General features: G+C 38.6%; 1 protein-coding gene across 11 annotated transcripts in view; it reads left to right on the top strand.

Moving 5' to 3' along the window:
• Nucleotides 1-14,402, top strand: part of ABLIM2 (actin binding LIM protein family member 2) — a 145,042-nt gene that overhangs the window by 111,940 nt on the left and 18,700 nt on the right. For 6 of the 11 annotated variants that reach the window (XM_052780573.1, XM_052780569.1, XM_052780567.1 and 3 more), the window contains 5 exons: nt 819-920; nt 2,763-2,816; nt 7,216-7,268; nt 7,892-8,039; nt 13,773-13,831. In XM_052780573.1, the coding sequence (XP_052636533.1) occupies nt 819-920; nt 2,763-2,816; nt 7,216-7,268; nt 7,892-8,039; nt 13,773-13,831 (416 nt within the window). The remainder of the gene's footprint in view (nt 1-818; nt 921-2,762; nt 2,817-7,215; nt 7,269-7,891; nt 8,040-13,772; nt 13,832-14,402) is intronic. The other 5 variants (XM_052780570.1, XM_052780566.1, XM_052780563.1 and 2 more) reach the window with 4 other exon arrangements.

The following is a 14,402-nucleotide window of genomic DNA, read 5'->3' as shown; positions in this document are numbered from 1 at the left end:
TTAACAGTGCTGTAAATTAATAGGATTTTACAAGTCCCAAAAAAGTAGAGCTTTACTTTTTTGTTTGCCAAGCAGCCCTATAATGCCATAGAGTGTGCTTCAGGGAAATAAGCTAAGAGGAAATGAATGGTACCTAATGATCATTTGACAAAACAAGTGGAAAAATGAATACGGATCAATCCTATGTATATCTTGAAATTGGTGAAGTGACTATGGCATTATAGATCCATGACTTGATAATCCAACCTTGTTTGCATAAATAAAAAATGCTGTGGCATGTTACCTGTGGGAAAAGTTTGCAATTAAGAACCAAATTTCCACATCTGGTTTTGTCACTGATATATACAGGAATATTTGACTTAACCATAACATCTGTTTTTTGGTCTAGTCCTGCTTTGAGATAATTGAAACACTACTGAACAATTTCATTACTGGTTTCAGGGGCAGGCCATCAGCCATAGCATTAAACTTTTAAAAAACTTGATTGATAGATTATTCAGTTAAGGCTATGCAAAACACATTACAAGATTGTGGATGTTCTTATCCTTGCATTTTCTTGATTAAAGTATTGTTAAAACAGAAGCTTTCGTTTCAAAGTGGGGCAGTTTAATCTGATATTATCTATCAGATATTCATTATTGATGAGGTGTTTGGAGACTAAGCCAATACACTGTGCTGAAAAATAATGGGTTTTACAAGAACCATATATTTAAACTGTTGGATTAACAAGTCATTCTGAACAAGCTTTTATGCTTGAAATACTCTACTTTGCTTTCCATTTTTTCTTTTATCTGCTTTCTTTGCTCTTCCCCTTGGAGGCAGTGAAAGTGGTCGGAGCACTCCAAGCTTATCCATGTACTCAGACAGCAAATCTTCACCTTCTGTCTATCAGCAGGCTCCTAGGCATTTCCATATTCCAGGTAGGCATTCACTGCTTAGCTTTTGATCTTCAATTGCTGGCACCTGTTTGTACTCTTCTGAATGTATTTTTTTTTTTTGCATTGATTTGTGAATTTTGAACTGCAAGAGAAGAAAATGATAAGTGAAAATCTGTTACCTGTTAAACTTTGTCTCAGAAATAAAGGAGTTGTTAGAGCGCTGTGTGCTTATGTATAATTAGAGGAGGCACACGGTGACAAGTGTTATTAAGCCTACAAAGATACAATTATGTATAGTGCCGTGGCTGCATAGGTCTGTTCAATTTGTGTGCAGGAGGGAAGGCTGAAGGGGTTTTTGGTTTTGGTTTTTTCCTTATCCATCTACTCTCTGAATTAAAGAGTCATATTAACATAGACTTTAAAAATACCTGGAAGACTTTAGAACTCTGGGAAGCTCACTGTGGCTGTGTCTTTGCATATGTACTATCCTGTTTTCAAGTTCACATTCAGTCAACAAGTGCATTAAATTTATGTCCACCCTGTTTAGCTTTTTGACTGCTAAGCACATCTACCTGCTCAGTGGAATAGTTTGTTTATTTATGTTTAGCTTCTGGGGTTAATGTTTCTGTAAACACACTGTAATTAGGAATTGTATCTGCTCAGGTCTGCAGTACTAAGTAAATCTGATGTCTGTACAACATGATATGGGAACCCTGGACTGTGGCTCTGGGGGCTTTCAAAAAATGCCTGGAAGGCCAAGCTAGCTATACAATTGTCGTGGTTTAACCCCAGCCAGCAACTAAGCACCACGCAGCCGCTGACTCACTTCCCCCCACCCAGTGGGATGGGGGAGAGAATTGGAAGGAAGAAGGTAAAACTCGTGGGTTGAGATAAGAACAGTTTAATAGAACAGAAAGGAAGAAACTAATAATGATAGTAACAATAATAACATGACAATAATAATGAAAGGATTGGAATATACAAAACAAGTGATGCACAATGCAATTGCTCACCACTCGCTGACTGATGCCCAGTTAGTTCCCGAGCAGCGATCCCCCCAGGCCAAGTCCCCCCAGTTTATATACTGGGCATGACATCACATGGTATGGAATACCCCTTTGGCCAGTTTGGGTCAGCTGTCCTGGCTGTGTCCCCTCCCAACTTCTTGTGCCCCTCCAGCCTTCTTGCTGGCTGGGCATGAGAAGCTGAAAAATCCTTGACTTAGTCTAAACACTACTTAGCAACCACTGGAAACATCAGTGTGTTATCAACATTCTTCTCATACTGAATCCAAGACATAACACTGTACCAGCTACTAGAAAGAAAATTAACTCTATCCCAGCCAAAACCAGGATAACAATTCAAAATATAGAGAAACTATAGGATTTCCTATAAGAATATTGGGCATTTCCAGTATAAACATCTATATCTGAACATGTACACTTTCTTCATAATTAATAGAGAAAGTCCCTTTTCAAGTGTGACTATTACAGTAGTCTGTTGTACATGTATACGAATTTTATTTTAAGTAGTAACAAGTGTAGCCAGTTTCTCTTTGTTGTCTATGAAGTATACATTGGTAGTGCAGATGTAACCACCTACTTTTCAGCAAATGGATGCCATTCAAGGTGTTTTAAAGTGTTTTGAGGAACTTAGAGGGGATTATGCTGCATCCATAGGTATAGCCAATGTTTTAAATATATAAATATGATGGATAAAGCTTCATTCTCTTGTAATAACCAGTGAATGACAAACCACTGAATGAATGCATTGTCTTTGCTGATGTGTTTGCATTTTTAGTGTTGTTGAGAGGAGACAAGAGCAGCATGGTCTGAACTGCTTGCTTACTCTTTTATTCTTTCCTTTCTCTTTCCTCTTCCTCAGACACTGGCGTAAAAGATAACATCTATAGGAAACCTCCTATCTACAAACAGCATGGTACAGTCTGCTTTTCTCTGTTGCAGTTTTCTCTACCTGTCTTTGTAAAGAAATGCATATTGACTGCCAAAGTAGTTTGCTGTAGTCTTTGCATTTCATTATGTCTCTATAATCTCAAATAGAAAAGGAAAAACAGTAACGTGAAAATTAAATAGCATTTTGTATAACATGCTGTCCAAGGATTCAGTAACTTCTTTAAAACTGGGATAATGATATTTTGATTTACCTTGGTAAGTCAGAGCTGATACTAACTTCAAAGCAGTTTTCTTATTTGTGGAATGATATAAAACATGTAAATGTTGAAGGTTGCTCTCCTGTGTTCAGACCATGCCTTGGGATATCTAGTTTTTGTAAACAGTTCTGACTTCTACATTGCTGGGGAAAAAATTATACATTGATAAGTGGTGTATATGAAATATCTACTTTTCATCTGCAAGTTCTTCAAGCTGTAAAATATCAAGAACAAGTGTAGTCACACCATGGCAGTGACGAACAAATTCAGTAGCTGATAATATCGGCAAGATGTGATTGGAAAACCTTTGGTAGACCCAGAAACAAGATTGCTGTCTGAGTTTCTAAACAACAGAAAGAAACATGTGATGTTTTATGCCACTGAGAATTGGACTTAAGACCCTAGTAAATATGAAAAATAGAAATACAAAGTCTGCATTCTTCTATTATTATTTTTGCTCTATATTTCACTAATTAATATCAGTGCAATTTCCATGTTGGTGTCAGTGCCTACTGTGTTCTCAGTGATGTTTGACAATGATCTTTGTTCACGATACAGGATTAGTAATAGGGAATTCATTTTTCTAAACTGAATTCCGCTATTAATCTTTGGAAACAAATATGTGGGGATTCTACTGCAATAAAGGTGCCTAAAAAATGCAGAAGTACATTTCTGATTAAGAGAGTCATGACTGGGGTACTCCTGTGTTCAGAAGCGAAGGGCGAAAATAAAATACGTGCTATAAATCTGCCCCACACCAAAAACTTTACTTTAATCATGATTGCACCCCTCCTTGGGAACGAATGAGTGAATAAAATAAACCTGAGAGGTGTTCATCACGTTGTGAGCTAAGGCACTTTGGGGATGAAAGCATGCATCTTCGGAGGTACGGGTGGGAGAACGAAGCTACACCACTCTTGGTGGCCAGGGAAGGTCCAGGCTGTGCCTGTGAGCAGTGTCTCTGTTGGAGCAGCTCCTCGCGTCCTGTTGCCTTCTGCAGCACTGTCCACACAGAGACAGCTTCCCAGGTTGTATGTGAGAGTGAGAAAGGTCTGTGTGTCTGTTCTCCCATATGTTGGCTTTAGCTGATAGCTGATAACTTTCCCTGAATGAAAGGTTAGGGAATTGCAGATACATCACTGCCTTCGTGGTCAGAACAAGGAAAATGCATTTTACATTTTTTTCTTTTGTGGTAACAGGGGGCTTTAATTGATTTTAAAATACCCAGTTAACATTTTAAAAATGATGCTTTTATGTAGTTATCATTTTTATACTACCTCTCATGGAAAACGACAGTTATTTCTGTTTTGGATGAAGTTCTAGTTTGGATCTGATACAGTAATAGGAGAAAGAAAATTGTCAACTGATGTCTCCTAACTGAGTGAGTCAGCCTGGTACTTCATGCTAAAGTAACTGCACATTCAGATCATCCAGAATTTAGATAACCTCTGTGGGTTTTCTGGGTATGGTTTTGAGCAAAGTCATACTTGCTGATGTTTCAGTGCACTTTAGGTGTTGGTCTTTGGTAGACATTTTCTGCTCACAATATCCTAATCTTGGACAAACTAATGTTACCTCTCAGGCAAAAAGATAGTATCTGTTTGGTTTAGTGCTTGATTTAATGTAATCTGCCAACTTTATAGTCTGCCCAAGCTCTCTAATTCCTTCTTGTCCTTAGATATACAAATCATTTGAGGCAACTACTCAGGCTGACCGAAAAAAGCCACTGACAAAGGAAAATGTTGAATATTGTAGTGGTATTTGGAAAGATCATGAGCAAATGCAAAGTTACAATCATCTGGTGTAAATCAGCATAGCTTCACTGATTTACACAAGCTGATGATATGGCTCCAATGTCGTGTATGCTGGCTGTGTCATTTAATTGTATAGATATTCTTGGTTTGCAATAGAGGATTCTAAGCAGCAGCTTTTTTTCTTCCAGGCCAGGCATTTTTATATCAGTTTGCCATCTGTCAGATATGCAGTCGAAGTCTGGATTATGTCAATTTTGCAATGCTGTATGGAGTTGTTCCTTGTAATCACTGGAGTGAGCGGAGAATTAAATTACCAAGTCAGCAATCTCTATAGGTTAACAAAGATATATGTTTTAAACTTTCTTTTATAGATTATAGATGTTCTGAAAGGTTGTGTTGAAAATACATGCTCGTTGTTTTTCTGCTGAAGAGCAAAACATAATTTACTCTAACTCAAAAAAAACAACGCACTTTCTTTCCAATTAAAAAAAATAAAATAAATAAAATTTACCTTTTGTTCTGGAAGAACTCCCGGCTAAAGCGTGAACACATGAGCAGCTGATGATTCAGCTCCTCAAGCTAACAGGACACTGAACTAATGCATGCTGAAAAGGAGCCAGAGAACATTCCTTCGTTGAAGAGACCAAGTTTGAACAAACAAGTACAAAAATGTTCTTTAAAACAAAAAGTGCAAGAAGCTCTTCCAAAACATTTGGCTTTAAAAGGTTTCAGTTACAGCAGTGCCCAACAGATTTGCTGTAGCTACAGCTTCTGTGTTTCTATTATAAACACCCAACTTCAGAATGAAAAAAAGGTGGTGGAAAAATGGGACATACAAGAGATTAGGCTGAGAGCTGGGGTCGGAAAGTGAAGAGTGCGGGAGCCTGCATGGTCATTCTTTTGTGTGTGTTCATGTTTCAGAAATACTTGAACATCATTCAAAGTTTCAAAAAAAAATTTTTTTAAGAGGTTTGCTCTTCAGCAATATCAGCGCTGATCTGTGTGAAACATGCAGTTCACATTGGGGTTCACAGCAGAACCGAGTATCCCTTGTAGTGGTGAAGCTAACACTCAGTACTGATAAAATTCAGGCCACTTGGATTTATTTGCCAAAGATGTGTTGTATAAAGCCTTCTCAGGAACTTGGGAGGGGCAGGCCTTCATGGCCCTATTGATTTTAGTTGTACTCCTCTGCATCTCTTTGAAGTCGGATGCTTTCAAGATCCCACGGAACGTTTGAAATCTCTGAATAATGCTTTGGATTAAACCTGTATTTTTCCTTTGAAAACATCAACATCTTGAAACAAAAACAATTTCCAAAAATGCATCAGATTCTCTATATGGATTTCTAGTTTAGTGAGAGCAAGATCCATACATATAACCTGGAACAACTTGTTGACTGGTGATTTAGGGTATGCTCCCAAAATATCAGTGAACCAGGTTTAAGTCCTTCTTGCGATGTAGGGGTTTTATTCTTCATCTGTCATATATGGATATTTCTTTCTATTTATTTCTCGGAGAAGCAGCTTGCCATCTTGGGAAAATGCCCTCATTGGCATGCTATTAGCTAACTGTGAAAACTTTGAGTTTTTTCATTTTATGACCCAGCTTTGTTTTGCCACATGAAATTGAGGGAAAAAACCTCTACAGTGACAGATTTTCACCTCTAAACCAAAGATTTTTTCCTTACTGCAATTTGTCCATTTTTTAAGTATCACCTTCTCAACAAAACTAGTTAAGGGCTGGATGTGAGCTGTGTGATGGCACCAGAAAGTGAGACAGAATAGCACTGGAATGCTAATGGTGGTGGCCTTTTGCCCGTGTTGTTTAGATGCTGGGCAGATCTTCTGCAAACATGCTGGCTGGGGTAACTGAGAGGGCAGAGTTGTTCCCAACTTTCTGGGAGAGTTGCAGCACTTCTAACGGTGCAACTTAATCTCCTCTCCACCTCTGTCTCTGAGAATCTAATCCGAGCCTTAACTTTTGTATTGTCATACTATTTTTATTATTAATATATGTTTTCTAGCTATATCGCGTTGCATGGGGTTCTTGTGTTGCCCTTTTACTCAGGCATTGCAGACAACCCCCTTGTTATGATGACTTCTCATGCGCTTAAATTACGCTAGATCATTGCATTACTTTAGTTTTGTACCATTAAAACTCTCCCCAAAACAACATAGAGTGTTACAGAGGCAAGTAGGACTCAAATTTTGGGAATTTATCCAAAACGATGTGAAATTTGGCACAGAATCTTTCTGTAAGATTCTGAGGTGTAACTCAGTGTCTGGAACAATACTCGGGGACATAAAAGACAAGGAAAAACACATTTGATGGTTAGGAACTACCTAATGAATAGCTTTTAGGTTTTCAGATGTAATCTGTTCTAATTTTTAAAATCAACTTAATCTTCCAGCAGCAAGAAGATCAGAAGGGGAGGATGGAAGCTTGGATCAGGACAGTAAGAAGGTAATGATCAGAAAGAACAAAAGGGAGTAATTTACTGATCTTTCTTGAAGCAGCTGTTTTTTAAAACATGTTCATACATAAAGGTATTCTTTCATATAAGTGGAATAATCATTACTACTTTTAGGTCTTTCCAAGAAGATACAGAAAAGCTTTAATCTCTCACCCAGACGGTTTAGAATCTACATTCTACAGTAAAAGAAGAAGTAGGGATATTGAGATTAAGAGTAATAAGCTTACAGATTTTCGCTCAGTCTCAATATATACATTGGTGATACAGCTAAGCCTGCAGACTTTTACTTAGGGTGCATGTTAACAGACAAGAAAAATGTTAACAGCAGATTAATTACTAGAAAATGACATAGTGCATCTTCTAAAGTGGAGCACAGTGGGCAGCTTAATTAACAGAGAAACTATCCTTAGCCCAGCTGAAAGTTAGAAGGTTTTGGTAGCTGTGATGTCTAAGTCATGATATAGTGAACTTTTATAATTTGATAAAGGCTGGTACAAGTTGCAATGAGCATAAACATACCATCAGTTCACAAGACTTCCTAGACAGGTGAAGTAGGAGAACTGCATTCGGATGTTAAATCCCGAGTCTTGTAACAGGCTTTTACTCTCTCCAGCTAAAGACCAGTTGGCTTATTCTGAAAGGGGATATGGACACCAGAACTAATTCTCCGGATTCGGACACGCGATCCCTGTCTCTTACTGCCGGAACCGACAGAGAAAACTTCCCAAGGGCGCAGGAGGGCACGACTGCCGGCTACTCCCGTGAGTACTGCATCCCCTGGCCCGCCGGCCCTGTTGAGTAGGAATGTGGCAAGGGAAGGTGGCCCTGCTGCAGCCTCGTCCACATAGCTCTCTAGTTGGCTTTATGCTTCATTTCTCTATCGCGATTATACCTGTTTGTCGGTTTGGTTTGCTATGGCTTGTAAGCATTCAGTGCCTTCAGACTTCGATAGTGAAACTATTTATAGTTTCATATTAGTGAAAGAAGAAGCATTGCTTGTATAAAGAAACTATGTTGTCTCTTTGGAGAGCAGAGGTTCCTTGCCACAAAACCTGCCCCTCATTAATACATAAAAGTGCCTGTTTATTATATACTATCTATTTTCAATAGACAAGATGGTAGTATCAGGCAGATTGTTGACTTGTGGTAATTACTCCTTGATACAAATGATGTATTTTGAATATTGGTAGAGCCATTTCTTCGGTATTGTGATAATGAGCATAAAGAACACTTTGCTCCAAAGATTAACTTCCAATAGGCATTTTTTGTTACCGCTCACAGTTGTACCTGTAGGTTCACAGAAATGTTCCAGGTGGAATAATGGGGTAATTTTTTTTATTGGTCTGAAGACTATATGCCCATGCTAGCTGTCAGTACCAAAAGTGTGTTCTACACATTTCTTACTCCACGTTTCAGCAAGTCAGGAGGTGAAGGAAATGGTCATCAGAATCAGGTCTGAATTTTACTTTTAGATTACATAAATGACAAAAAATAGGTTAAATGAATTTTAACAGATAACTGGGCCATTCTTCCCCCTGGCTCTTCTGCTTTACACCGTACTGCAGTAGCAGGTCATCTGGGGTAAACAAGCTGGGGAAGCAGTTTTCCAAAAGAATGCATCCAATGCGAGGCATGTCTGGCAGCAGGGCTAGGATGTCAGTCTTGTGGGCATTTTGGTAAAGTGATAGCTGGTTCCATCAACTTATATTAAGGAAATTATGGCTTAGCTATGCAAGGAAGAGGAAAAACATGCTACAAAGTCTGTCACAAGGCTGTAACAAGATAAAGAAGAAAAGTTATTTTGGATCATTAGTCTCACTGGTCTAACTTGAAGAGACTCGATTCCTTAGTCCTTACCAGACATCGCATACATGTGCACAAGGTGTATTGTAGGATTCCCTGTGCAGGGGAAACCAAGTCTGACCACCTCACACACCTAACTTCAATAAGTCATTGCCCAGAAATGAACACCTAAACCTTTCATGGTAATACACATGGTGGGTATGTTCGGAAGCTTTCTGGAGTTTTCTATGTAGGTATTGAGAGAATAGTCCTTGCTTGCAAATTTTAAGTAGGGAGAAGTATGTAGCACACCCAGAACTGCGTTATACAGGAACAACATACGGTGTCATTTTTTTTTCATGAGAATATTGCTATACCTGTCACTCTTCTGTACCAGCATTTCTTTTATGGTTTGGTTTTTTTTTTTATTATCTTGGGAATGTGGAGCTATTAAAACTAGAAATGCAAAATATGGTTCACAGCTCTGTCAGGGTCAATATCACCTCTGTACCAATGCAGTATAGGTTATGTAGTTCATTTTCCATTGCTTTTTGTCAGCGTTTCTCTGTCCCTCGTGAAAGTTGGCCCTGCTACCCAATTAGCAGCTACACAGAATTGACATTGAGGAAGTTTTATTTTCCTGACATTGACACTTCTTTCTTCCTTTCTTTATGATTTTATTCAGCCACCTGACGGTTTTAATACCCATGGACATCCTAAGCAATTCCTTCTCTACTCAGTGTTTCCCTGTTTAGTTCTGAATATTTGTAGTCTGTCACATGCCCCATTGGCCATGGAAGAGTAGCTTCTCTGCCTCTTGCACTTACGGTTAAGAACTCTGACATTCAGCCCCATCTCTGTGGCATAGTCAGTGAGTATCAGAGAAAATAAACTTTTCGGGTATAGGTTTGGTGCCAAGTGGTTACATGCAGAGTGGAGGGGGTTAGCAGGCATCAGACTGTGAATCTCTGGTGATGTGTCCAAACATACTGTGCAAAGAGCCCTGCCTTCATCTGTCCAGCCTCTGAGCAAACCAGAGAAGGGTTATTCCGCTCTAGAAGATATTTAGCCATGTTACGTTGGCTATATGCCCAGAAGAATACATCTAACAACAAAGCACATCAGTATGAGGCTTGTGTAATTAGCGGACATCTAGAGTGGAGCTTGCATCTCCTTACATCCATGTGTGTAAATGTGTCTTGTTTCTGTATATGTTGATGTTTAATCATTTACCATAATTCATTATTTTAAGTGTCACATATTTAGGAAAGCACACATCTAGCGAGCTGTGTAACCCTTGCCGTTCATGTGTCCCTGATGTGCTGAGAAGCAACCTCAGAATATCCAGGTTAGAGTGAATGTCGTACTGGAAAAAGCAGGAGACGTATCCATGCAGAGAGTAGCTAATGTTCAGATAGTGCCTAATTAGAGAGAAAGATTGCTTTATCTTGGCCAGTTACTCCAGAAAATTTTCTGTAGCGGTACAACTGCAGTTGGATGTGATAATGGGCAGTATGTGTTTCTTGGCTTTTAATGGTATATTTTTCCTTTATATTAAAAAGAAAGAAGCAAAATAAAAAGCGTTTAACGTTGTAACTAAGCCCATGGGAAACAGAAGCTAAGTGAAATAGAGTTCCCACTGGAGTCAGTGGGTGTTGCTAGCTTGTTTGGGGCTATTTTGGCTTTATACGCCTCTTGGATTTTTTCCAGCTGGCCACACGATGTCGCTTGTGCCCGCGGATGTGGCTCAGTCCTGGCAGCCTGGGCGGCAGCTCCTCAACTGCTGCCTGCTCACGTGAATTGTGTGTGTTTTCAAACTGGTCTTTACCTTAGTGCATTTTTCTTTGGTAACTGAGTCGTAGTATTTGGCGATAGAACAAAACTGTCTCACCCATCTTCTCTGTAGCCAAGAAGCCAAGAAACTGATGTTCAACACCAGCATCTTTTTCCAGGCAGGAGCAGAGACAATAGTTTTGTTGCAGATACATTCATTCTATCTCACAGGTATGATACTCTTCGCCCTCTGGTGTTGCTACCTTTCAGATAACAGACGATGATAAGTTTCTAGTTTCCAAACTGGAATAGCTAAGTGATCCACCTAATTCAGTATTCATCACTACGTCCCTGTATCAGATGTGGAAACCCCCTGCGGGGCTGAAAACAAAAGTTCTGCTCGTAGTTTATACCACTTCTCAGATGGTGGTTGATTATGTTTCTAAAACATCTCTTGCTTTTATAGATCATCTTCATTTTACTAGCGTAAATAAGTCAAATTTATCAAGCCTTCTTTCCTGCGATGAGCTTTCATTGCCCCAGTTATCCTGTAGGCTACTGGTCTGGTGGAGTTAATTTAACCCACTTGAACACTGATGAACAAGAACAGCACAAATGATTCATCCAGGATCTCCTGTCACTGCCTGAAAATACTATTATTTCCATATCTTCTGTGTATCAGGACAGTCATTTCCAACTTCTGCTTTCTTTTACACTTACATTAGTAACTCAAGGTCATCCTGTGATTGAGCTGTATATCTAAGACTGTCTCCTTCCCCATCATTTCCGAATTATGAGCTCTCAGCTTAAACAGTAGAAGTTTGGGGTATTTAGTCCCCAAGTGCATGACTTTTCCCATGAATTATTAAATTTTATCGCATTTCTATTTCTCTAATGTTCAAGGTTATCCCAGTTCTTTATAATATCCCAATCCTCCTCTGTATTGGCAGTGCTTTATAACTTTGTGTAGACAGCAAAGTTTATTAGCCCATTACTATTTTTGGTGTCCAGATTATTAGTGAAAACATGAGGCAATTTCAGCTCAACACTGGCCCATGCTGACAGTTTTCTCTATCAGTCAGCTCTGCTCAGTTCTCACTACCCATTTCTTACATTTCATTATTTCCTTACTGACTCTGTAATTCCTCTGATAAACTCCATCTTCTCTACATTTGCATTTAATTCCATGTGCAGCCAAATACCAAACACTGTAATGATATCACATTAGAAGAGATCCAACAAAACTGATGTTGTGCAGAAGTCATTTCTCTTAGCAAAGAAAGCTACCAAGCAAGTCTGGCACCGTGTCTTTAATTTATGTCAAACCAATTAAAATCTATATGAATATAATTGATTTTCTGTTTATTTTGATGTTTTTGTTCAGTCTTTCCTTAAAGTTTTCTGTTGGAAGCAAACTGGTAGCTCCTCGTTATCTTTTTCCCCTCTTAAATATAAAAACTATAGTTGCTGTTCTCCAATGGTAAGAGGTATTGGACTTCCAATTCGATGTGAGCTTATCGCTCCCTAAGTACATTAAGTGCTTTGAATTATGTTTCCGTCATGACTGTGATTCATTGGTGTACCCTTATTCTGTTAGCTTTCCCTCCTTGCTCAGTGTTCCACCTTTTGTTCTTAAAAACAGAGGTGAAATACTCCTTCAGCATTGGAGCCCTACCTAGGCTACCTTTCACCTCTGCTGTGTACTGATACAGCATAACTCCCAGTGATCCCATTTCTTCTTGCCTTGTTCTCTTTTTATTTGGATAGCTGGAGAACCTTTTGCTATTTGTTTTAATATAATTTTCAGTGTTTAACTCAGCTTGACTTCTGGCAGTTCTCACTTTATCTGAGCACATCGTGAGCTCTTTGCTGATCCATCTTTTGTTTTTTCTTTCTGTATGCTTATTCCTAATCATCTCCTTGGGGTATTTATTAATCCAGTGGGTCTGGATTCCCATCCTGCATTCCCCTTTGGACACAGATTGCTAATATTTTTGACAGAAGTGTTACACATTCAGTTCTTTGAGCTAACTGACTTACAGAAGTCTTTGCATCAATTTATCAAAGTTTCCTGTACTGGAATCAGTAATGTTTATTACACACATGTTTGTTAATCTTCTGTTTAATTTAAACTAATTCAGCTTGTCACTTCTATACAGCATTATTTTTACTAACCAAAAACTAATCTGAAACACATTTTTTTCCTTTCACTGACAAACTTCCAAACTTTCTTATTAGACTGTCAACATTAAAAGTAAGGCTCTTCAGTTGTTTCATAGTGACTGCATACAGTTTCATCACCATATTACATCCAGTTTGTTCGTGGCAACACCACTTTGCCAATTTTGTCTATCTTAAAACTTTTTTTCTCTTGAGTGTTTATACTCACTGGTTTACTTTAACCATTACCATATCTTCATTTATGCTTTTTTCCATTTGAAGCAGTAGAAGAAGTTTTAAAGAAAGCAAAAGAAAATTTCGTGGTTTTTTTTAAGTGGTAGGATACCAACCCTTTTTTAAGAAACAAAACCAAAACCAGACTACATAAAACATGATCAGAAGTGATGTAACTCTAAAATGATGGTACCTTTAATCCCATTTTCAAGTCATGGCGGGCAGAGATTTCACAAGCTCTCAAATCTGCTTTGCATCATGTAGCTGCATAAGGCTTCCATAACATGTGTCCCACAACTCTCTTCATGTCAGGCCCGGTAGGTAAGTGCATCCTGCCATGCTGTTATTTATAGACATAGTTACACATGTTCATGTACATGAAATATGGAGAAAAGGTGAGCATTGCTCAGTTATATTTCATCCCATTAATAGAATGTACATATTGATCTTGTAATTGCTGCTTTTGGATGTTTTCTGGAATTCTGTGTTTTAGCAGGCTGTAAAGGATTTACAAAAAATATAGCTGTATGTTACGTCTTTTACAGGATTTCCATATTCTAAATCTGCTTCTCTACCTGGCTATGGAAAGAATGGTTTACATCAGGTAGGTATACATTTAAATGCATTCTCCAGGCAATAGTGTATCATAAATAAGCAGCTTAGTAACTAGTTGAAAATCTACAAAGTAATAACACTTCAAAGGTGTTTTGGCTGCCAGCCCTGTCTGACAGATTTATACCCTATGTGGGTTACAGTTTGTCTGTCTGCAAGAGTAAGACAGACTGAGGCTTCTGCTTTTAATTGTGTGCATCGTGAGCATTAGGAATCTTGATTTTCCTCCCAGAACAAATGAAGGTCCAAAATGTACAGGCTGCATATATTAATAGATCACAGTATAGCTTGAATTAATGATAGAGGGGTTAGGCCTATAATTAGGCAAGTAATGATTTTAGAGCAAAGGTGGAGCAGCCCACATCCATTGCATTTCTTGAGCCATCTGTTCTGGTTTTTTCCAGTATGCATGTGTGTGTATATATATGTTGTCGTGGTTTAACCCCAGCCAGCAGCTAAGTACCATGCAGCCGTTCACTCACTTCCCCCCACCCAGTGGGATGGGGGGCGAGAATCAGGAAAAAAGATAAAACTCATGGGTTGAGATAAGAACAGTTTAATAG

This window comes from Harpia harpyja, chromosome 2, assembly GCF_026419915.1.
Source record: "Harpia harpyja isolate bHarHar1 chromosome 2, bHarHar1 primary haplotype, whole genome shotgun sequence".
NCBI lineage: Eukaryota > Metazoa > Chordata > Aves > Accipitriformes > Accipitridae > Harpia > Harpia harpyja.
The sequence above is the reverse complement of the archived record's forward strand: the minus strand, read 5'-3'. Positions and strand labels throughout refer to the sequence as shown.